At 33.4% G+C, this 25,701-nt stretch overlaps 2 protein-coding genes across 3 annotated transcripts; both read left to right on the top strand.

Moving 5' to 3' along the window:
* Positions 1–2,115, top strand: LOC132303941 (cycloeucalenol cycloisomerase-like). Of its 2 annotated transcripts, XR_009481448.1 has the most exons (4): positions 1–130; positions 254–396; positions 1,146–1,253; positions 1,864–2,115. XR_009481448.1 is itself a non-coding variant. In XM_059801399.1 (3 exons), the coding sequence occupies exons 1-3, from the start codon at positions 124–126 to the stop codon at positions 1,221–1,223; spliced, it is 228 nt and encodes a 75-aa protein (XP_059657382.1). In that variant the 5' UTR covers positions 1–123; the 3' UTR covers positions 1,224–1,440. The 2 variants fall into 2 exon arrangements, 1 of the variants encoding a protein (XP_059657382.1); XM_059801399.1 differs by lacking the exon at positions 1,864–2,115 and having other exon boundaries at positions 1,146–1,440.
* A 10,233-nt stretch (positions 2,116–12,348) lies between these two features.
* On the top strand, positions 12,349–25,311 carry LOC132303939 (cycloeucalenol cycloisomerase-like). The gene is made up of 8 exons (XM_059801397.1): positions 12,349–12,423; positions 12,547–12,689; positions 13,434–13,517; positions 14,184–14,225; positions 18,609–18,719; positions 18,820–19,011; positions 22,374–22,471; positions 24,637–25,311. Exons 1-8 carry the CDS (start codon positions 12,417–12,419, stop codon positions 24,827–24,829), a joined length of 870 nt encoding a protein of 289 aa, XP_059657380.1. The 5' UTR covers positions 12,349–12,416; the 3' UTR covers positions 24,830–25,311.
* The last annotated feature ends 390 nt before the right edge of the window (positions 25,312–25,701 follow it).

The following is a 25,701-nucleotide window of genomic DNA, read 5'->3' as shown; positions in this document are numbered from 1 at the left end:
AGAGGGTATTTTTGACATTAAAATAAATGTTCATAAGGTCAACGCATTTGAGGCTTCTCCGCTCACACTTCGGTTGTGTCTGAGGTCCATCGGAGAGAAAAGCGTTAGATCCCAATTAACGAAATGGAAGGTAAGTTCATTTTCCTCCAAATTAGGGTTTTCTTAGAGTTTTGTACTTTGACACTCTCGATAGTTTCAGCAATTTCTTGATCAAAATACAATGATGTATATGTGTATGTGTATATATTCACAGGTAACGAAGTAGCTTCTTGTAGTTCGAGTCTGTGGTTTGCTCCCAATCCAAGCAAGAGATGGGGCGAGTTATTTTTTCTTCTCTACACTCCATTTTGGCTCACTCTCTGCCTTGGAATTGTCGTTCCGTACAAGCTCTACGAGGTTTGTTACATACAATCTGCATATGTGTGTTATTCATTGAAAAGTGATTTACTTTGAGCTCTATTAGTACAAAATGAATTATTGATGTAATGCGGATAAGTAATTGTATTTGCTTGTATACTGCCAAAGTTGGATTCTGTAGCTAATGCAGATTAAACTTATGTGGTAATATAGTGATTGCTAATTGCTTTGTTAGAAATACTCTTAGAATTATCGGATTTGCTTCAAGGAAATTAATAAATTAATTTTTATTTTTTTGGTTTTAAATTTTGGTGGGTTTTGAAAAAGGATCAATAATGGTCTCCATTTCTCTTTCCTGTATATTCAGTGTTCCGAACTCTATCTCTTGTGCACTTTTAAGGCTCAAGAATCAATATTATAGAAATAGGACTGAATAAGGGCTTGTGGTTATGGTAATGTAGTCACTGATGTGGGTTTCCTGTTTTTCGGTAAATACTGATGAGGGTTCCTTAATTCAGTCAACTTTTGAATTTCACTGTTATAGATTGCAACCATATCTAAAAGCGTTCCTTTTTTGATTGATAATATTTTTTACTCATGGGTTTTAGTAGTGCTCTCTATATACTGATTTATTGGAATACAAATATACATATTTATTTATATATTTATTGGGAAACAAATTCTCTCTTTCACTCTCTCTCTCACACACACACACACACGCCGTGTGGTCACGTATATTTTGGACGTTATTTAAAATGTCAGTTTACTTGATCATTCTTGATTTGCAGAGCTTTACGGAATTGGAGTATCTGCTTTTGGGACTGGTTTCAGCGGTTCCTTCTTTCTTGATACCTTTTTCTCCTTGAGGCTTCATCACAGCATCATAATAATACGAAGTGAGTTCATGCTGTTGGATTAGGCTGCATCCATTGCGGATTATTAATTCGTCTTCTATGTTATTGATGTAGTTGCATTGCATGAGATGGAAAAGATTAATATATCCAGCATATTTGCTTCAAAATGTGGTCCTAAAGTCGGTTTTATCAAATAGATGACTAGTATCAAGTGAGCATTTCATATAAATTAATTTCCTAGATGTCTTTTCCCGAACACCAAACAAGCGTAAATTAACTACCATTGAATCTTGTACCTTAGGAATATGCAATTGCCTAGTGATGAAGGATTCTACAGTTTTTAAGACTTATCATCTTTTAAACTAGCATTTGAAATTTTACAAGTCATTATTCATTCTATAGTTGGTTGGACTTCTGAATTTCAGGAGTTTTTCCTCCTCCAACCACTAATTTAGGCGTGTTAAAGAAAGGAATAAAAAGGTGTATACTCATTTATTGCTGAGGGTATAACTTTCTTGGTAGCTTAAATTATATCTTGATTTAGTAGTTTAATTAGCAATTAGACAGGCTAAGAATATAGATAACTTTGGCAGCCTACCCTGTTAAATAGTTTATGAACCCATGCTTTTAAATTTTTGGTGTATATTCACAGGATGATAGCAGCATCTGTTGGAAGGATCGGTACTGGGTTAAGGCAAGTATTCTTGTAGAGCAAATTATTGACTGCTTGACTGCAAGCTTGTAGGGCTAATCCAACCATGGAAATGTGAATAATATTTCATTATTTAGATCCATGAGATATTATGAATTTAAATATGTGAAAAGTAAGTATAGTTAAAGAAAACAGTGAAATCAAACATCCTTATTTAAAAAGAAAGAGGAATTCCTGATTATGTGACCCAAATTGGGTTATTGAATTGTATTTTTTGATAAGTTTTCCTAAAATTTTGATAACGGCTTAGGGTTCTCCTTTTAATAGAGCCCAAACCTTTTAACAAACTGTTTGGAAGTGGTGGAACTTTAGAAATAATATCTCCTGGTTCTTGGTTAGGCTTTTGCCTTGTACAGAGCGATAAAATTTCATCATCGCCCTCCCCCATCTCAAGGCTTCGTCATCGCCCTCCCCCATCTCAAAGCTTCCTCATCTTCATTCCTCACTCGAGTCACTCGGCTTCTCCGATGATCCTATCTACACCCAGTGACCCACACACCATCTCATACTCTCATCTTCTCGTCAATCAATGACAAAAAAGTGCGACACGGTCACACAGCTTCTCCGATCTACATTCTACACCCACACACCATCTCCGATCTACACCCACCAAGCCTGTGAAGAAAATAGTTGTCTACGGTTCGGTTCCGGCTCGGTTTCAAATTATACGGTTCCGGTTCCGGTTCCGGTTCCGGTTCCGGTTCCGTTTTAAAGGAACCGTCGTGAACGGTTCCGGTTCCGGCAACCGGAACCGTGTGCATCCCTATCTCATCCTTCTGGTGGTCAAACCAGTCTATTTGGGCTTTTCCTCATGAAACACTAGATCCACTTTGATGATTCATTTGGGCCCGTGGTGATAGGCCAATGTTTGTACAAATTATTTGGTGGTTTAGTTGGTTGTTGTTTTACTTCTGAATTATCCATGGATTGCTTGAATCAAGTTCTTTTGGCTATTTGATTGCTAATATGGCCAGTCACTTTTGTTGATATTTGGCTGCTCTTACTGCTTTTAAGAGTTATTATTTTTATGCTTTTTCTTGGTTGTAACTATAAAATTGTATTGTGTAGGCCAGTCTCTGGATAGTAATTTTTACTGCTTTTAGGTGTTTTATTATATCCAAATCAAACAAAAGTCAGGGGCATGTTTGGTATGCTATGCGTTTTGTTTTTAGTATTTTTGTATTTCATCGAAATAAAAAGATCTTTTTCATAAAATTGTTTTTTATAATTTTCTAAAAATAATTTTTTGAGAATTGTTTATTTTTACACCGTACCAAAATATTTCGTGAATAGTGGCAAAAAATCAAAATACCAAATAAGTGTTTTTACATGTTAGCAATTGATATTGTATAAAAAATAAATAATTTTTTTTTTTTGAAAAACTCTTAAATTACATTTCAAAACTAACCATTATACTTTTCAAACTTGTAAAACTTTTTCACAAAACATATTTTCATATTTTTGCTTCTAAATTTTTTACAACAAATGGACTTTGCCAGCAGCATATTTTCCATTCCTATTCAAAACACTTTACAACAAAACACTATTTTATTTTAAATTAAAACAAAAACAGAAAAACAAAATGTGCACCATATAGATCCCTATGAACAACATACTATTTTTTTTTTCCTATACGGATCCCTATGAGCAACATATTATTTTTTTTTTCCTATCTAAAAGTACACAAACAAAGTGTTACAAAATAGAATACGAGTAACATAAAATTACTAAAAAAACATATGCTGCGAACTTGGTCCTCCAATATCAAAGGAGAATTAAACTGGTGGACGATGTTTTTCGATCGATTTGCTGGCAATGATCTGGAAGTATATGTCCACCGTATAAGAAACTCCCTTCATGATCTTTTCCCAGATCACTTGGCAAGTATGAGCTATGAGGCGATGAGACATCAAAATTGCCCAAATGATAACAAAGAGCAACCCAATCCAAAGCGGGAGAAAAACAGTTACAAGTGACACTACAGAAAGTGTACCCGAAGCAAGAATGACATGGCCCAAGATTTTAGAGTACCCTTTCGCTCTTACCCACTCGTAATATTGCATTTCTTTCATAAATCCCAAGACCGTGCAATAGATGCATATAGATGTGAAAAAAACCCAAACGTTCAACGTGTGTGTATCAAATGGGTTCATTGTTTTGCCTTGAGATTGCACAGCAAGCAGCGCAATTAGCGTTGAAATAAGATACTTGAAGATGGCATGGCATGGTGAGGATAATTTGATCCCTTGTTGATCCCTGCACGTGAATTTATCACATTGAAAAATAAATTAGTTCAAAATATAAAAAGGTAAAAGAAAAAGAAAAAAAATGAAATGGTGGAGAGAATATAAACCTTCTGCTGTGAAGCTTCCGTGTCACCCACACAACTCTGTCTCTCCTCCGAAATCTCTGCCCGGAGACCATTTTTCAGATATCAAATGAAGGGAGAGGGCTCAGAAAACTTGGGCTTATATATGACGCTTTTCAGATATCAAATGAAGGGGGATAGAATTGAGCTTTTTTATACGACGCTGGAGAGAGAGATGAAGAGCAAGTCAAAATGACGGAGCCCAAACTATGTGACTTTTTTTTTAATCACCGATGCTATGCTCATTTTGTCTTCTTCTGGCGATGCTATGCATCTTTACTAAGTTCTGGTTGGCTTACTTTTTTTTTCATCGTCATTTTTTCTTCTTTTGGGTGATGAAGTTGGACGCGGGCGCGTCAAGATGAGCGCGTTCAATTAGACTTTGTTGGGAGCTAAATATTAAGGCACGCAATTTTTCTTATTCTTTCAATGTGGGACAGCCTATTTTTATGACTTTAAGTCGTGATCAAATATATCTATCTTGTATCTAATTTCTCATTCACCTAAAGTAATTTCGAGTAACTAAATATACTATGTTCTTGTACTCTCATAACGTACACTTACTATCACTATCAGTGACACTTACTCCATTTTAGATCAAATTTTGCTTAATTACTTTGATAAATTGTTAAGAAGAAAAAATATGTGCTCTATATATGTTTTCTTTGGTAACTCCAAATAAAGAACTGCTATACAATGTAGCTTACATAGAGAAAATTGAATTGGTTTGCGTTGCAAAATTGAGAACTGAAGATAGAAAATTGAATTGGTTTATATGCTCAATCTGCATATTGTCACCCTCACATATGCTCAATCTAGTGCTCTTCCGGTCTCTAAAGCAATATATGTTATATTTGAATGGAATTTTTCAATTGAGATTTTGCAAAAATAAAAAGAAACTAAGATAGCAGGAGTCCAATTGTCATTCGTACCATCATTATCTTTTTTAAAAAAAAATTAATTTATTTTAATTAGTCATATCATTACGTATCAGTATTTAATCAGTTAGTGATACCATGTCACCAATACAAATGACGCAATAAAATTTTTCTCCACACGAGCATCCTACATTTCCCACACACAATTAAGTAAAAATTAATATTTTGTCTTGATTACTTAAGGAAAAGGTGGAAAAAAAGCAAAATGTAAGTTTGGTTACTAAAAAATAAATCGAGCAAAGAACATTTATAATTTTACTAATAAAATTTCTTTTAACTTATTTTATCTAAAATGCATATGTGGTGTATGTGATTAAAAATGAATTTACATTCGGTAAATAAAATTATTTATATATATGTGTGATTTTACACACACAATAGATATTACAAATTTTATTATTGTAAAAAAGATATGTAATAAATACTTGTCATTTTTTTCCCCTAGATGATGCTAAATAAAAGTTTCAAATATGAGATGCAGTTGATTTATTCATTCTCATGAAAGAATGAAAAAGTCATTGGATTGGTTATGTAATAAATAATATAATGCTTCAACATTGAGAAGTGGCTCATTTGGCTCCTTAATAACACTAGTGAAACTATAATAATAAATTTCTTAGCCAACGTAGAACGCATTAAAATTGAACAAACTTCCCATAATGCCCTTTATCAAGACGAACTTTAAAGTTGAAGAAAGTTCCCATAATGTCCCTATTATAGACGAAAAGTACCCCCATTGCCAATTGGTTGAAATTGATGAAATTAACACGTGTATTCCATCTGGATTTCGTATGGGCTAGACCTAACTTGGGGTTAATCTCTCCGTCCACAAAATTGCATTGTATCTTGGGGCCTAAACCCCAATGTCAAGGTGGTAGAGCCACTTAAGTCACACACTTTTCCTTATTTTTCAAATGTGGGACAATTCACTTTCATCCAAAAACGATTTTGAGTAAGCAAACGGGACTAGGGCCGAAAATATTTTAAAGTATATTTTGCGTATCACTTTTATTTTTTATTTAAAAAATTATGTAAAAAATATTTCTAATTTTTTCATATTTTACAAAAATACTCCTCAATCAAAAACTGACATAAATTAGTGTTATAATACTTAGTTTGCCCTTTTATTCTTTTGAAAATGTCCAAAAAAGTATATATGCTACTAATCTCATAATATATGGGTGTTATGAGCACATTACTTTTATATGTTTTTTTTTAAAAAAACTTTTTTCTATATATATATATCTCTAAACCCTTTTTTTTTTTTTAACTTTGAGAATTTGTAGGACAAGGATTTGAATTTTTTTGATATTTCAATTTAATTCTATTATTTTTTATTTTTTATTTTTCGTACCAACACTGTTAAATATATATATATATCAATATGCAATGGTTTTCGAAGTTTGGAGTAGATTTGTTTTTTTAGTTTGCATTTTATTTGTGTTTTTTATTTTCTATTTTTATCTTTCCTTTTTTTATACTTTTATTTTTATTTTCTATTTTTATCTTTGTTGGTCTATTTCCAAAGCCCGATGTCATTTTCGGTCATTTTACAAAATTATATATTTTTATGTATTTTATTAAATGGTTCAATAAGGGTAGTTTAATCAACTTAGGGTTTAAATTTGTCAGAGGGACCTATTTGTATCAACTTGAAACTTCATGGGTGTTTTTTGCATGTGATGGGCGTTCTCCACTAATGTCATTTTCGGTCATTTTACAAAATTATTTATTTTTATATATTTTATAAAATGGTTCAATAAGGGAAATTTAGTCAACTTGAGATTTAAATTTGTCAGAGGAATGTATTTGCACCAAATTAAAATTTTAAAGATATTTTTTGTATGTGAAGATGTGATAGTGTTTTTTGCGCTTGACCCTAAGCAAAAATTCCCACTACAAAAAAAACGTAATCTAACATAGGATTATTTAGACCTATAATTTACTTTACCAACATCAAGTTTCCATGGTAAATTGGTAAAAAAAATAATAATAATAATAAATTCTAAGCTAACGGACTGTAGGCGAACAATTGCTATAAAATATAGCTCAAACAGAGAAAATTGAATTGGATTATAATGCGAAACTGAGAAAAAGACAGAGAAAATTGAATTGGATTAAATTCTAAATTGATTATTTTCTTCTTCTCTTTTTTGGTTTTAAATTTTGCAGCGTTTAGAAAAAGTATCAATAATGGTCTCCTTTTTTCTCTTTCTGGTATATTAACTTATATCTCTCCTGCACTTTTTTTGAGGCTCCTGAATCAATAATATATATAAATAGCATTGGAAAACTCAAAATTCGTATCGTTTTACATTAAAACACTTATATTCCATCAAAGGTACTTGGTTATGGTCAAAGGCGGAGCCAGAAATTTGGCTCAATGGACATGTTAATACTGACAAAAAAATTTATTTTCAAACAGTCCGAAGATATAATAGTGTAAAATTAATACATTAGAATAAGTGAATAAAAAATGAATAAGAAGAGAAAAAAGAAAAAGAAAAATATAAGTTTTAATCCCACTAAATTACTAAATAGTTTTTAGTTTACAAAAAATAAATTATTAGACACAATTTTATATATTAATTTTGGAATTTAAATATAAATTTATTTATGACACGTATAGTTAAATGTGTATAAACGGATTATATGAGTTGAACCCCTTAATCCAAATACGAATGAGTTAATTGTGTCGAGTCTGGCGACCCATTACGATCCGAACCCATTTACGATCAATTCAAACCCGTTTAACTTATGTCGTGTTGGCGGATCATGTTAAAATTTGCCACCCCTGTATAAAAATATAACTTGCGCACACACACATATATATATATATATGTATGTATTATACAGATAAATTTGGATTGATTTATATTGCAAAATTGAAAAGTGATTTTTTAACAACCTTTCTTAGCTACGGTAGATGATAATTATACTGCAAATTTGGGGCGAGTCAAACTGAATTTGCGAAATTTTCGTTGAGTTAGTTGCATGATGTCATCGGAGTATGTGAGGGATTGGATTAGCGTACTATATCACATGTGGGGTGGGGGTTGTTGGAGTATCATAAAACATCAACCATGAATTATTATTATTCTTATGCCATTAATCATTTTCAAACCATGATCTGCACACACATGCAGACAAACTAAACTGGATAGTATTCCAACTATTTAGGCCATGTTTTGAGAACAGTTTTTGTTTTCAGAAAAGATCACATGTGGGGGTGGGTGTCGTTGGAGTATCATAAAACATCAACGATGTATTATTTTATGCCATTAATCATTTTCAAACCATGACTTGCACAGGCATACACACAAACTAAATTGGATACCATTCCAACTATTTAGGCCTTGTTTTGACAACAGTTTTTTGTTTTTTAAAAATTATAAATTATACAAAAAATTCTGTTTGATTTAATTTTTTAAATTTTTTTATAAAAAAATTCAATTATAAAAAATACTATTTTCAGAAAACTGTTTTGTGTTTTCTAAATTCTTTAGAACTGTTTTTAAAGTTACAAACCAAATAAGTCTTTAATTTCTTGACAATGATTGCTCCATTATGGACGACCAAGACTGAATTACACCGAATATTTAAGATCTGGACCGTTAAAAAAAGGTTTGGACAATCAACTTCCGTTTGGGCACTAAGTTGGACAAAAAGTTGCGGGAATGAGGATGAGAAATCTGATAATTCAACTCATACATAATTTGCACCTAATGGAAGCCAAGGAACTTCTAACATGACATCAGTCAAGAATTCAGAATTTTTTTTTGTGGAAGCATTGTTGAAGAATAAAAAATATTGAATATGAAGATAATTTTTTTTAAAAAAATTATAAATATAAAAATTTAATTTTTTGTGACTTGTTTGACTCAAATTCTTTTATCTTTTAATAGTGTTCATGCTATTTTACTACTTTCATAATGGTAAAATAGAAAATTCCTCGCCTAACATAGAATCGAAATCCTCTTCTATAACTTTTTATCTTGGTTCTTGTAATGTTAAATTTCGCTACTTTCATAATGGTAAAATTCATTATTTTAAATTTTAAAAATGGTGAAGATTATGGTGTTTAAGTCCATAAAAATGATAAATTCACCATTTAAATTTTTTAAATTCAAAATGGTGAAGTTTATAGTGATAAAATTTCAAAGTAATTTTTGTTGAAGTTTGCAACGCATCTAGCAGCATAAAGATTCTCCCTGCAAAAGAAAAACAATAAAAGTAATTTGTTATATAATTAGGAAGAATGGTAAACTATAAATACATGCTACTATTATTTAACAAATAACAAGGATTGTTCCATAAATGTGATGAGGATGAATCTAGGGATGAAAACAGAACGGGTGAGTTTTTAGAGTGCTTTTGTCATTGTATTAAGAATATAATGAAAGTAAATAATGAAACCAAATTTTAATTATAGTAATAATTATTTTTCTCTTATGCGGATAAAAGCAAAATTCAACTTCTTAATACAAACTTGAGACTTAATTTTATTATAAGAACACCAAAATAATACATAGAAGTTTTCCAATAAGAATAATACAAAAAAATATATATTTAGTGATTGAAATAGAATAAATTAAAATTTGCTCAATATATACATAAAATTATTGAATATAAAATAAAATATAAGAACAAAATTATAATTTATCATTATAAACTGACAGAGTGGAGTGAATGACATTTCTCCCTCCTGCCTCGTAACCTTGCGGGAATCTAACTATTGTCCAAAAATAAAAAATAAAGCCTATTAACCGAGGAGGGATAGAAGCTAAAATTTCTACAGGAGAACTAAGCTAATGTAGGCAAAGCTAAGTTCTTGTAATAGTCAAATTAAATAGAGCCAATAAATCACATAATAGCCCAATTAAATAGAATAAATAAGCAAACATAAATAGACCCCAACAAAATAAAAATAAATAGGCCACTAACATAAATAATAATAATAATAATAGGCCCACTAGAAAACTTATGTTGTAAAGAAGATTGAAAAACTTCTAAAATTTTCAACATAAGTGCAAATAGAAAGTTAAACTAACTCTTATCATTATCATCATCATTATTTTTGCTTTAATACTATATAAATGGGGTAAGACACATTAATTCTTTCTCTTTAATCTTGTTTGGTTGTTCCTCCTCTCTTGCATTGTATTATAACCAATCTTTCTGTTTTGACTCTCTATGTTAGATGCCGGTGTCCAAACCATCTTTGTTTACTCTCTCTAATTTTCTCACCAATGAATGCTACCTAGGATGCCCGGATACGAATATTGAATATGGATATATATATATATTTTTTTTTATTCGTAGAATCATAAATAAATCAACAATTTGTAGTTTAGAGGTAAATTTTTAATTAATTTTGTTTTCTTAAATTTTAGAGTATTTTTTAACTAACCCATAATATATTTTAAATTGTATTTAATTTTGTATTTTTGGTCATGTCGTATCGTCACGTATCAAAACAATATCAGTCCGAAAAGTTACTTTGATACCACCACGACACATTAAGAAAAGTATTTGTGCTTCTTAGAGTGCTGCACCTCCTTTTTCTCTCACTTTCATAATCAATAATATCCTCAAAAAATAAAAAAAAGACAATAAAAAGAGAAATTACAAACTAGATACTTCCTCTAATACAATATATATATTTTTTTCTAAATCACAGATTGTAAAAAATAAAATAAAATCTCAATCATGAAGAATTAGAGAGGAAATTGTACCACCTAACTCCTAAAGATGTCACTAAATTATACTTTTATGCAATTTTTTTCCTTGTTTGTTTCACTTCTAAACTAAGTTAGGCTAAAAAAAAAAAAAAACAGCCCTCCTATTGAATGGAAATACAAGGTCCATTACAAAAGCTGCCAATAATTTGATCTTTTAATAACTAATATTACTGTGTGTATGTTGGGTTTGTAGCTCAAAATTTGTGTGTAGAAAATTAGTTTCCTTTTTCGTTTTGGAAGCTGCGAAAAATAGTTTCCTGATTGGTTTTTGAATCCAGAAGACTTGGGGAAAAAGGCTAAAGATTTGGGAGAGAAGTTATACCTATTATTTTAGAGTTGAAGATGGATATGGTAACTCCTTGTAGGTAAGTTGATCCTTGTCTAACAAGAAATTGGATTTGAAGAATACTTGTCCAACAAGAAATTGAGTTTTGAAGACTCTATAAATGGAGATGGGTATGAGGGGTTCAGAGAGAGAGAAGAGAGAAAATATGTAAAAGGTTTAAGGGTGAGTGCTACGAGGAGAGAGGAGAGTATATGTAATTCTCGAGTGTATACATGTAGCCTCAAAGGAGATGATGAGTAAGTGGGTGGGGTTTTGACATGTGGTTGTATATTCTCTTCCTTGATTCATAATAGAAAAATCTTTCTCTCCCATGGACGTAACCCTAGAGTTGGGTAAACTATGTAAAATATTGTGTTGTGCGTGGATGTGTATGATTGTTATCTCTATATATGCTTGTGTTAATGTGATGTGATGTGATGATGCTTCCGTTGTGTGTGATGAAGGAGGGATTTATCGCTCAACAACAGTCGACTGTTGAGTGAGTTGGAGGGAGTTAATTATCCCCGATAGTGTACTCATGTTAAAAAAAAGTGTTATATATGTATGAATCGGTTGCGATCATAAATCAATCGATTTATGAAATGTGTAACAATATCAGACTATTGAAGAAAGATTACAAATCGGACTATACATCGCGTATCGGCCGATGTGACGAATCATAATACGTGCGTATGCTTTGTGCACACTTTTTAATCATGACATCAATTGATAAAATAGATAAATATATGATATAGATCAATAATTTTTTTTGAAAAAAAGAAGAAAATAAAGAAAAGTTTTAATACTTACAATGTTATGTTATTAAAAAAAATAACATTTATATGATAACTATTATTCCCAAACATTTAACTAGTTAAATTTCTTCCCACACTCAATTTAGACTTTAAAAACAAAATTCAATGTATTTACATTGCCCTAAATTTACAACTATGCCAACTCATAAAAGGTAAAATTAGTCATTCCATATATTTCAGAGGGTATTTTTGACATTAAAATAAAAGGTCATATGGTCAACGCATTTGAGCCTTCTCCTCTCACACTTCAGTTCGGTTGTGTCCGAGGTCCATCCGAGAGAAAAGCGTTAGATCCCAATTAACGAAATGGGAGGTAAGTTCATTTTCCTCCAAATTAGGGTTTTCTTAGAGTTTTGTACTTTGACACTCTCCAAAGTTTCAGCAATTTCTTGATAAAATTACACTGATGTATATATGTATGTGTATATATTCACAGGTAGCGAAGTAGCTTCTTGTAGTTCGAGTTTGTGGTTTGCTCCCAATCCAAGCAAGAGATGGGGCGAATTATTTTTTCTTATCTACACACCATTTTGGCTCACTCTTTGCCTTGGAATTGTCGTTCCATACAAGCTCTACGAGGTTTCTTACATACAATCTGCATATGTGTGTTATTCATTGAAAAGTGATTTCCTTCGAGCTCTATTAGTACAAAATGAATTATTGATGTATTGCGGATAAGTAAATTTCTTTGTATTTGCTTGTATACTGCCAAAGTTGGATTTTGTAGCTAATGCAGATCAAACTTATGTGTTAATATAGTGATTGCTAATTGCTTTGTTAGAAACACTCTAGAATTATCGGATTTGCTTCAAGGAAATTGATTATTTTCTTTTTAGTTTTTTGGTTTAAATTTTGCTGGTTTTGAAAAAGGATCAATAATGGTCTCCATTTTTCTTTCTTGTATATTCAGTGTTCTGAACTCTATCTCTTGTGCACTTTTAAGTCTCCTGAATCAATAATATAGAAATAGGACTGAATAAGAGCTTGTGGTTATGGTAATGTAGTCACTGATGTGGGTTTCCTGTTTTTGGGTAAATACTGATGAGGGTTCCTTAGTTCAGTCAACTTTTGAATTTTAATGTTATAGATTGAAACCATAGCTAAAAGCGTTCCTTTTTTGATTGATAATATTTTATACGCATGGGTTTTAGTAGTGCTCTCTATATACTGATTTATTGGAATACAAATATACATATTTATTTATATATTTATTGGGAAACAAATTCTCTCTTTCACTATCTCACACACACACGCGCCGTGTGGTCACATATATTTTGGACGTTATTTAAAATGTCAGTTTACTTGATCATTCTTGATTTGCAGAGCTTTACGGAATTGGAGTATCTGCTTTTGGGACTGGTTTCAGCGGTTCCTTCTTTCTTGATACCAATGCTAGTTGTTGGAAAGGTGAATTGTCGGATTATCTTACCCTTTTCTTCTTGAGGCTTCATCACAGCATCATAATAAGAAGTGAGTTCATGCTGTTGGATTAGGCTGCATCCATTGCGGATTATTAATTCGTCTTCTATGTTATTGATGTAATTGCATTGCATGAGATAGAAAAGATTAATATATCTAGCATATTTGCTTCAAAATGTGGTCCTAAAGTCGATTTTATCAAATAGATGACTAGTATCAAAGTGCTGGTGTTTTATATAAATTAATTTCCTAGATTTCTTTTCCCGAACACCAAACAAGCCTAAATTAACCACTATTTGTACCTTAGGAATATGCAATTGCCTAGTGATGAAGTATTCTACAGTTTTTAAGAGTGATTATCTTTTAAACTAGGATTTGAAATTTTAGAAGTCATTATTCATTCTATAGTTGGTTGGACTTCTGAATTTCAGGAGTTTTTCCTCCTTCAACCACTAATTTAGGCGTGTTAAAGAAAGGAATAAAAAGTTGTATACTCATTTATTACTGAGGGTATAACTTTCTTGGTAGCTTAAATTATATCTTGATTTAGTAGTTTAGCAATTAGACAGCCTAAGAATATAGATAACCTCGGCAGCCTACCCTGTTAAATAGTTTATGTACTCATGCTTTTAAATTTTTGTTGTATATTCACAGGATGATAGCAGCATCTGTTGGAAAGATCGGTACTGGGTTAAGGCAAGTATTCTTGTAGAGCAAATTGTTGATTGCTTGACTGCAAGCTTGTAGGGCTAATCCAACCATGGAAATGTGAATAATATTTCATTATTTAGATCCATGAGATATTATGAATGTTATGTGTGATATACAGAATCCATAAAGATCAGGAAAGAAAGTAGTAATGTTGGCAAGCATGTTCTTGTGAATATGATGTAAAAAAAGTAAAATTATTTTTATGGACTGCGCAGACATAGTGGTTTCTAAATGATGTTTGCAAATGAATATTCACACAAGCACTTTCTTACCCTGTTGTTGATAGCAGTTACCTTCACAAAATCTCTTCTCGTTTTAAAAGTAATATACATTAGAAAACAGACTCTGTTGGTGAAGTTCATTTCTCATTTCTATGAGAATAATAATTTCCACGTCTTTTAATATTTGATGTGACCTACCTCTCCTTTTCAATATTAGTTGTACTGGTGACTTTTTTTTCCCCATGCTTGATAATAAAAATGTCTTGTCAATTGTCTTCTATATCTTTCTCTCCGAGTGTACCCTATGACCTCAATCACAGGGTTTTTCAATTTACTTGGGGACTGCTCTTGTGGTCTAGCCAAGGCTTAGCCATGATTCTTTTAAATATGTGAAAAGTATGTATAGTTAAAGAAAGCAGTGAAATCAAACACCCTTATTTAAAAAGAAAGAGGAATTCCTGATTATGTGACCCAAATTGGGTTATTGAATTGTATTTTTTGATAAATATGAAACCCGAGAAGACGAATGTAAGTTTTCCTAAAATTTTGATAAGGGCTTAGGGTTCTCCTTTTAATGGAGCCCAAACCTTTTTATTGAGAGTTTTAACAACTGTTTGGAAGTGGTGGAACTTTAGAAATAATATCTCCTGGTTCTTGGTTAGGCTTTTGCCTTCTACAGAGCAATGAAATTTCTCAAAGTGATGAGTCAGTGAGGTTCATCACCTTAGGGCTTTATCTTCCGTAGTCCAATTATGTTTGTTATAGAGTTGTTATGAAATCAGAACATACCTTTTTAGGAAAGGGACATGTGTGATACCCCTCGGATCCGAGACACGGGTTGATCAGGCCCAGGCCCAAAACCCGAGGGATGTCAAACAATTAATATGTAACCGAACACAGAATACAAGATGAAATACGAAATAAAAATAATAATAAGCTGAAAGAATCTAGAAACACAATCCTTTATAATTAAATACTTAAAACCTGATAATCCAAAACTCCATAAGTTTACAACTCGGGAATCCATCCATTGGACCCCTTATTTAAATTCTCCAAACGATACTGAAATAATAAAAATAAAATCCAAAGCTAACATAGAGAAAATTCCTACATACTCGGAGGAGTGAATAGTTGTATCTGCTCTGCACGTCCAAACTCTAACCCTGGAACTGACGAGCACCTGAAAAATAAAGAAGTGGGTCAGGCCCACATGCAACTCCTGATCTACTACAATCCAAATAGTAATCCGATACGCAGATACATCCTAGGAAGACTCAACAATATCTAGAGTAGTCCATATAAGTATATAGTGCACACTATAGGACGCTCGCTAGTCCAGTAGGTCTGTCTCAGCCTGAATAGAAGGTAACATGCGAATACGCACCCTAAGGTGGGCATGAGTACCTAGACCTACCAGGGAACAACACCTATGTCCAGTTATCCATCCTAGGCGATATACGCTCCCTAACCATGGTCACGAAACTCAAGCTCATACCACGGCACCATATAATATATATATAAAGTCCATACTCCTCCCAATAGTAGGTCATTCAATTCACAACTGATATGACACATGTAGGTGATGGACTTAACCTATACGATTAATTCATACCTTAATCCATGTTAGATAGGACTTAGTATTTAATCTAGTCCACATCTAGTATGTCACCATCCCATACCGGTACATACCATCCTCCAATTTAACATAGTTGATAAACAGTATTAAATAATCATCAACCATTATCCATAATATGCACAAATACCATTTAATACATATAACAAGTCAATAGGAACTATTACAGAATCCACATCTCATTTTAATCATTTAAAATGCTAATACAAATCATAATACTCCTATCCTCCATAGAATCCTTAAATTGATAAGTTTTATCAATTTATTCCCAATCAAGAATAGATGATTTTAAGCACTTACTATTCTTATACTTCTGTTTAAATATTATTAAATAATAAATTATATAACACGGTAATTCCAAACTCCAGTACCTAGTTTAATGTTCAAAACCGCCGATAAATCAATACAATCATGACAATTTGAGTATCATGTTTAATCCAATCTGGGTATAGTTAAATATAAGTAATTCACAATACTTATAATACTGGACTAATATTCCATTATACATATTTAGATCATATATAAAAACCTTACCCAATTTCAGTAATCAAAACCCACAAGATAGTGTGCAAGTTACCAGTTTTCTTTTAGGTTCTCCTTACTCTAATCTTTAATCCAGCTATGAATTAATATTTCTCCACATGAAACCAGCCTTAAACAATCCAACCCATCATTGAAAACAATTTAAATTAATTGCAGAACCCTGAAAATCCAAGGGTTTTAACAAAAAAATTCGTTACAGTATGTTTCAAGAAGAGCAGGCTCACTAAAAATGGGAGCCTGCTCCAACCTTTCACCTACAGCCGGCTCTAGGATCCTAGAGCCGGCTCTCCCCTTTGGGAGCCGGCTCTAAGAAGGTTGGGAGCCTTCTCTCCCTCCTCTCTTAGCAGCCTCGTCCATTTAGCTTTGTGTCCTTCAATTTCAGTAATTCACAGAACCTCTGTGATGTGTTCTAGATCATATTCAAGGTTCAATCTTAGTCCTAGATAAGTCTAAACCACTGAAATCCAGTCCTAAGATATGAAGGAACACAGGTTTTTAAGCCATGTTTACAAAACCTCTGTTAAAAAGTTTAAGCAACTAACCGTAAATTACTTCAGTGCTGTTTTTATATATACTGTTCTAAATTCTTGTTCTTGAATTCAAACCCAATCCTAGAATAGTTTATAGTCATCCAATCACCTTATTAATCCCAACTGTAGCAAAGCTTAAACATAAACCACAGAAGACTCAAATGACAGAACCTCAAAAGTAATGCAAAAAAATTACATCAACGAGTCTAACAAAATTCATACATGCATAACAGACTTGTTTTAATGTTTATTTAAATCTGTTATATCCTTGAATAAATCCTTGGAATCTACACTAGGCATGCACAGAACACGAATTACAGAGAAAGAGAAGATCAGAAACTTGCCTTGAGTTTCAGACTTTGAAACTCTACTTCCACAGTTTCTGTAGTCTTCCTTGAACTGCTCTGCCAATTCCCCAAGTTCACGCTCTGTTTCTTAGCAGCCCTTGGTGATACAGACGTAGCTTTATGTTTTCTAAAACCCTAAACCACCGTATTGCTTATGTTTATAGGTGAATCCTGATAACCCTAAGTCCATAAAGATATAACTCAGCCCATAGGTACCTAGGTTATAATCAACGTCGGCTACCCATGTAAATTTTAAACCTAACTTACGTTAAGTAAATAAATTCAAAAATGAAAACAATTAATTAATAACAATTCTATCAGGTAATTAATCAAATAACACAATTTAATGAAATTAAAGCCAAATAAATAATTAAAACAGTTAACTCAAATAATCAAGCAATTTAAAAAAAAATTAACATTTAAATAAGACAATTAAGTCAATTAACTAATTAAAATACTTAAACAAATAATTCCTATTAAATAATCAAATTAATCAATTTAAACAAAACCAAAACCAAAACCAATTAAAACATTAAATAAAACAATTAATGAAAAGAAAACAACTAATTACACTTAAACCAATTAAAACATTAAATAAAACAATTCATGAAAAGAAAACAATTAAACAAAATACCGAGACTATCCTTTTGAAAATTAGGGGTATTACAACATGTCCCTAGTGAATGCCAAGAAAATAATGAGATGCCATGCCAACACTTAAGCAATGTGCTACTATAGTTTTGGTAGAATTCATGGATCTTTTATTCCCAATACAGTCGGGCCCTTGAGGTTCTCATCCTTCTGGTGGTCAACCCAGTCTATTTGGGCTTTTCCTCAACATCCCATGGTGTTGAAACACGAGATCCACTTTGATCATTCATTTTGGCCAATGTTTGTACAAATTTTTCGGTGATTTAGTTGGTTGGTTGTTTATTTGTGAATTATCCATGGATTGCTTGAATCAAGTTCTTTTGGCTATTTGATTAGCTAATATGGCCGGTCACTTTTGTTGAAATTTGGCTGCTCTTACTGCTTTTAAGAGTTATTATTTTTATGTTTTTTCTTGGTTGTAACTATAAAATTGTACCGCGCAGGCCAGTCTCTGGATAGTAATTTTCAGCTATGTTGGAAACTACTTTTGGACTCACTATTTCTTCACAGTCTTGGGAGCTTCCTATACTTTCCCATCATGGAAGATGAATAATGTAAGCTATAAAGCAGGAATCTTCACTTAGGTTGGCAGTTAATTAGCATAATCAATTTATTATTTTCCTTACCATGCTGAACATTTGTTATTCTTTGTAGGTACCACACACAACTTTCCTTCTCGCACATGTTTGCTTCCTATTTTACCATGTTACATCAAACATAACACTTCGTAGGCTACAACATTCTATTGCTGACTTGCCAGAGAATATTCAATGGGTTATCAAGGCTGTATGGATCCTAGCTCTGGCTTATTTTATAGCTTACCTGGAGACCGTATCAATTGCAAATGTATGTGGTAATGTAGTTGCTTTACTTGCTGCTGCTGTTATTATAAATATAATGAAGGATGGTTTTGGTGCATCATAGATTAGGTTTAAAGACAAATGCCACATATATTTTGATATGGTTGATACACTTCACAATAGTCATACTATAGTGCTTGAAGTACAAATTTGCCCTGTACTAACAGAAGTACCAACATATGGTCCTATAATCGTCCACCCAACCCCCCAAAGGGTTGTTATAAAATGTTATCCCAGTTTGCATAACAGTTCTTATATAGACACATATCTTGTAAACATAAGTAAATCCAACAACCCCGCCCCCCCCGCCCTCTTCTTTCTTTTTTGGTTGATAAGTAAAATTTATTTAAAACACCCAAAGTGCAAATAAGATGGCCAATGCATTTCTAGCTACTGGACATTTCAAAAGGAGTTGATCTACCAACTCCTTATCCTTTTTATACATACAACACCAGTTCACCATAATATGACGTCTCTTCCTCAGGTTATCAATTGTCAAGATCCTTTCCTAAAATTACCGTTCACACAAAGAAAGTCACCTTAATGGGGGCTTTGGCACGCCAAACTACCCTCGAAGGTAAAGAGGGTCCCCTATCAGTAAGTGTCATCCTTAGGGCTGCAAACGAGTTGAGCCGTTCGCGAACGGCTCAGGCTCGGCTCATTAATTACTTGGCTCAAGCTCGTTTATTAAGTAAGTGAACCGAGCTCGAGCCGAATTATGAGGCTCGATTTATAAATGAGCGGAATCTAAACATCAGTATACTCGACTCGTTTGTTCATGAACCGTTCACAAACTGAGCTCGATAATACGTTCACGAACATACTCGATTATAATATATATATATATATACACACACATACATACCCAATTATAATATATACAAAAGTTGGGGTCAGATTGTAATTGTATGTAGATATATATATTTATGTTGGGGTCATATTGTAATTATATATAGAGTTTGTGGTTATTATGCAAATAGGCCTTTCTTGCCTTTGTATATAAACCCTTTTATGTTTAGGGTTGCTTTTGCCTTTCTTGCGCCTCCTGCCTCCATCTGTTCTCTCTCTCCAAAAAAAGTCTCCAAAGCGCCGCGGCCCCAAATCATAGCACAGAGACGGTATGCTTGGCTGGTTCATTGAACCTAACCTTGAGAGGCTTCAAAGGCTCTGCATCTACGAAGGAGCTTGGGTTCTAGTAGTCTTTGTCTGTGGATCTTCTCACCAGAACCCAATCTTCATCGTCCATTGGACTCGTTACCGACAAGAAAGCTAACACAGAAAGTACTTTTTCTGTGCCGATCCCCAACCATCAACGAAGAATGGCAGTTTCAGAGATTTGCCGGGATCTCACTCGCGCCCACGCGCTCTTTTTATTGCTGCAAATCTATTTCTCTCTCAAAATTTTTTGTTCCAGATCTGTTGGAACTTGGGTAACAAAAATAAATAAATAAATAAACGAGCTATCGAGCTCTCGGCTCGAAACTCGTCAAACATAGCCGAGTCGAGCTCGAACTAAATTTTCTTGGCTCGACTCAAGCTCGAGCCGAGCTTGAGCTGCCTATTACCTGACCGAGCCGAGCTCGAGCACACCATTACTCGGCTCGGCTCGTTTACAGCCCTAATCCTTATCTGCACAAATGGTGTGAAACTAAGATCAAAGGTCTTTTATGCTTCTTTATTGTGTTAATGCTGAAAAACGGATATGGGGTTGACATTAGGGAAACTAGTCCTATTAGTCTGGTGGGGGTGCTTATAAATTGCTGTAAATTTTTTTTATTCCTCTTTTAGAACAAAAACGGTGATTTGGGTGGGAGATGGATTCTGGATGCTCTATTGGTTATAAATAAATGTAAGGATTCGAAGAAAAGGAATGTAAAGGCAGGAATGTTTTACTGAGTAGGCCTACAACCAAGTGAACTTTTTTTCTTTTTTATGCTTGGCAGGATGAACTTTAGAGCAAATTGGAAGAGATGTACAAAGGTTTGTATTTCGACAATGGATTCTCTTTGAAGGCAGTTGAATATGCTAAACTTTCTTAAGTTAGAGATGTTTTGAGGCAGGGAAATCCCCTATCCATGCTTTACCCCCCCTCCTATCCTCATGATAGAAGCATTGAATGAATGAATTAATTAGGCACTCTTGGTCCTGAAGATAGAAAGGGATGACAGCCATTGGAGAGAAATTTGAAGTGAAACTGAACAAGAAAAATTTGTTTCCATAGTGATTATGCTTTGAGGATGGCTTAATTAGAGCATTCCTGGTTGGCAATGGAGCTAGTTCCTTTCTGTTTTCCATTTACCTTTTTCCAATAGCATGATTGTATTATAGGTAGTACAAGATTTAGTTGAGGCATTTTTCCTGGTGTTTTCCAAATAGCGATGGATAGAGATTAGAGGAGCACTATCTCTGAGATCGCTCGTCTTGGAAGGTGGTGCCGTCTGGCAGGTAAAAAATTGCTCTTTAGGATTAGGATTGGACTTGGTGGATGTGCTGTTAGAGATGATTGAGGAGGTTCAGGTTTGCTAGGGGATGGGGAATTTCATGGGATGGAAAAAAAATTGTAGAATGATTAGTTCAGCACTTCCATTTTATTTAATGTTGTTCATGCAAGGTGGCCATAATTTCCATTGGAAGGGAATTTGATGGGCACATGCCCCTCTTAAGGAGCATAAAAACACCATCAAATTCTAAAACAAACAAAATAAGCCATCTAACAAATAATATTGTGTGGAAGAATTATACTAGCGCTTCAACACCAGTCTTCTTCTCATACACTCAAATCTTATATCCTTCTTAACACACTTCAAATCCATGATCTTTTAGATTTTCCAATTCATATTTTGTTGTCCAAACCTCCCTAATTCACATCTTTTCTGAAAGTGTTTTTTTGGCAGTTCCTTACATGAGGAGTTAGAAAATACATCAAAACTTAAGTTGGTGGATACATATAATAAATATCCGTTCCATTCTAGTTGAAATATTTGTAAATATATATTTTTAGCTGGTTAATACCCCTAATCTTGTTTCTATTACAAAGCAGTATGGCAGTCTACATACAATAATTTATTACTTGACAAATAGACATCTGATTTCGTACCCTAGCCAGATCATGCAATAATGCCTATCTTAATATTATACTCTATCATCATCAACTTTACCTTATTTTTTAATAATAAGGCTTGGAAAAGTAATTTCTATTTTATGGTTTTGAATGTTATTACTTAGTGGCATATAATCTGTTACTTCTCTTTAATGCCCTGTAATTGATGCTAAAGTACTAAACTGAATAATCTGCTTGACGATGCAGCCATGGCTGTTACTAAAGTCTTTTGTTTTGAACATGTGCAGTTCCCTTATTATGACTTTGTCGATCGGGCATCCATGTACAAAGTTGGCTCCTTGTTTTATGCTATTTATTTTATTGTAAGCTTCCCAATGTTTTTGAGGTAAGAACTTGGTTCAATGGATTACTGTTTTTGTTTTTTCTTATTATGTTGAACAACACAACCTAGCTTACAGACTAGTTTGCTTGCATAGATAGTTGCTACCAATTGTGGGTCTTACATGGATTGCCTGTTTGTGACATGCATGGCCCTAATATTGTAACATCAAAAGAATCTACATTTAATTTGTAAGACTGTTGCATTTAACACTGGTTATTGATGATGTATTGGACAGAACAGGAAGGTGTCCTAATATATGTGATTTTCTTAACATAGTTTTGGTTGCCGAAACCAGAATTGGAGTATCACAGGTAAAATCAGGGAGAGATGCTAGGATTGAAAGGTTTAGAATGAAGAGGACTAAGATACAATGGTAAGATGTAATATATTATTCCCCAATGTTAGTTGAGGGTGTTGGAAGGGGCAGACTAGGCATAAACTTATTTTGGCATTAGTTGCACGCAAGGCTGTCTCGACACTTGCATTCTGGCACTTGGTAGGTTGAGATTTTACTGGTGGGTCAACCAATGCCTTCTCAAATGCAAAATATAATGGACGCATAATGAGTAACTCATGTAAAATTGGGAGTAGTAATATGGAAATGGAGAGTGATGGCTGAGATATAGTAAAAAGTAACAATTTCCATTATCTATGTTAGTCTCAAATAGCCTAGTTTCAATCCAATTGCAACCTGACGCCTTCTCTCCCGTCTCTCCCTTCTCTTGCATTTCTCTTTATTCTTCCCTTATATTTCACATCTCTCTTTGAGTCATTCTCTAACTTGATCATTATAATAGGAGCGAGGGTTCATTCAGGAAAAAAAAAAATAATAATAGGAGTGAGTGTTACCAACACGGTAGTGTGATGTTCAGGAATGACTACAAACATGGGGAAACTGAAAATAAACGTGGGTAATTAGGGTTAGGTTTTCATTGTTTGGATAAGGAATAAACTTCTATATTCAAAATTTAACTTTTAAGTTTTAATAGCTTATATATCTATCTCTCTATATATATACATATATATATATATATATATATATATATACATTTCACAGCTGTTACATCTACTCTAATTCACGGATTCTCTGAGTGTTGCTGGAGAGTGCATAGTGCCTTTAACTTGACATTTTTTTTTTTAATTTTTTTTTTATATCTTCCGAAAAAAAGGACATCATAATTTTAAAATAAATTGTTCTGGTTGAAGGTGCCATACCCCCATGCACCAGAAAGAAAGTGCTTAGCAATAGATACAACCCTAGATCTGCATGATGGTTAAATAGCCTAAAAGAGTATTATAGAATATCCCAAGTATGATAAGGCTTTGTTGAGTTGACTTTTGTCAGTGGAACTTCAAAGTTTATGTAGTACTTGCTGATACGTACAACATACTCCAATGTTTAGCGGCGTGGGCTACTTCATGAGAAGGTTTGGTTTTCGTTTTCTACTTAGATTAGTTTTGTGAGTTAATAGTTGAGAAGGGGAATTAAAGGTTGGGGGGTGGGGGTGGAAAATATATATATATATATATATATATATATATATATATATATATTCCCAACAACAGATGGTGCTCACTGCTGAAACTCCTTAGAAGACTTGAATCCTACCTTACATTACAATCTACCTTACATTACAATGGACGCTGGTATGTGTTTCGAGGGTGGGTATTTATCCCAGTGTCGGACATGTCAAATCACTAAAGAGAAGGACAAAAGGATGCTGCCAGATATCATATTCTTTAATAAATATTTTTTAGAGTAGAATAATGTCTATCATATAATAGTGTTCAATATAGTATTTCAATCATTTTGGAGCAATTATAAAATTAAATTGAATATACATTTTAGGTGCATGACGAACCAGGAGTGTCGGACACGTCCAAGTATTGTTGTGTCCAATACGGGTACTTCATTTGCTTTTGAAAGTCCATGTATGTAGCTTGAATCTAATTTAGGGGGTTCGACAATCCTGACCAGCAGACAACTGGCATATTCCTTCTACAGAACTGATTAATGCGCAAATTTATTTCTTTTACTTTTTCCAATAAGAAACTCTAGTTAAGCGTGTATGCTAGAGTTCCTTTACTTGTAATAAACAAAGTGTACTCTGTCTTGTTGTAACAATGCTATGTCAATTGTCCTAACTAGGATTCACCCCTATGTACAGGATTGATGAGAAACCCGGTGATCTGTGGGACTTGCCCAGAGTAGCCATTGATGCTTTGGGAGCTGCAATGCTAGTCACAATAATACTCGACTTGTGGCGCATCTTTCTGGGTCCCATAGTTCCTGTTTCAAATACACAACAATGCCTCCAACCAGGACTGCCATGGTTTCCAGGACATGCCAGTGAAGTTTGAACCGATGTGTGAGGAACAAGGAGGTCGCAGAACAAGGACATCCATAAGCTTATTGAATGTGATAGAAACTAATGTCTGGGTATCTTTTGTTCATGATGTAATCGTAGTTGTGTTAAATTTAGTCATTGTTGTATTCGTCCATCTTCGAGGCATCCCATTGAAAATCAAAGAAGACAATGAATACATTTCTCCTCCGGTTCTGCTAATGATTTCACCTATCTATGGCTCTGTTGCCATTGATGATTCCCAGCTATAGGCTGCTGCTGCATTTCTTTTTACGCAAGACGGATAGTTCTTTATATGTTTGATTACCTTTTATTCATATTGTTCTTCTTCGATCCCAATGTCGAGAATGTTGGCCATTTTTTGCTGCTCTGGAGCGTAAATGACAGATGGAAGATGAAGACGATATGGAATTTTTTGGTTTTGTATTGTGGACATTGACGTTGACAATGTAAATCTACAGTATTTGCAGTTTGATAGATGCTCTCACCTCCAACCTCCATTAGTATTAAACAACTAATATTGGTTTTGTTGAGCCTGTTAGTATCTAAAAGATTGATCCTCGGTAAGTTGAAGATAATTTTTGTTTTTTTTTTTGAGATTTCATACGAATTTAATTAGAATATTTTGTGATTGACGTTTAAATAGAAAATAATTTGTTATGACTTTTATGTCACAGACTTAGATCTTTCCAAACTTACGGTCTTAGTTGTGTGCAAGTCTCTTGCAGTGCTAAGTCAGCCTACACGTTCACGATAAGTATGTCAAAATTTTCACGAATTAGATCAATGTTGAAAGCTACAAAGTTATATGTAGCTCGGATCCATCTTGTTGGGCTATCATGTGTTCGACGTAGACCTGTTGCCATT

Source organism: Cornus florida, unplaced genomic scaffold (assembly GCF_030987335.1).
Source record: "Cornus florida cultivar Cherokee Brave unplaced genomic scaffold, ASM3098733v1 CherokeeBrave_3.0.0_Hap2_Chr04, whole genome shotgun sequence".
NCBI lineage: Eukaryota > Viridiplantae > Streptophyta > Magnoliopsida > Cornales > Cornaceae > Cornus > Cornus florida.
This window is presented reverse-complemented; position numbering and strand designations above follow the sequence as displayed.

Bases quoted from the DNA above. Each gene is read 5' to 3' on its own strand.
- LOC132303941 (XM_059801399.1), top strand. The intron at 397-1,145 runs GTTTGTTACATA...CTTGATTTGCAG, and splicing joins TTCCGTACAAGCTCTACGAG to AGCTTTACGGAATTGGAGTA.
- LOC132303939 (XM_059801397.1), top strand. The intron at 19,012-22,373 runs GTATGTGGTAAT...GAACATGTGCAG, and splicing joins AGACCGTATCAATTGCAAAT to TTCCCTTATTATGACTTTGT. The intron at 22,472-24,636 runs GTAAGAACTTGG...CCCTATGTACAG, and splicing joins AGCTTCCCAATGTTTTTGAG to GATTGATGAGAAACCCGGTG.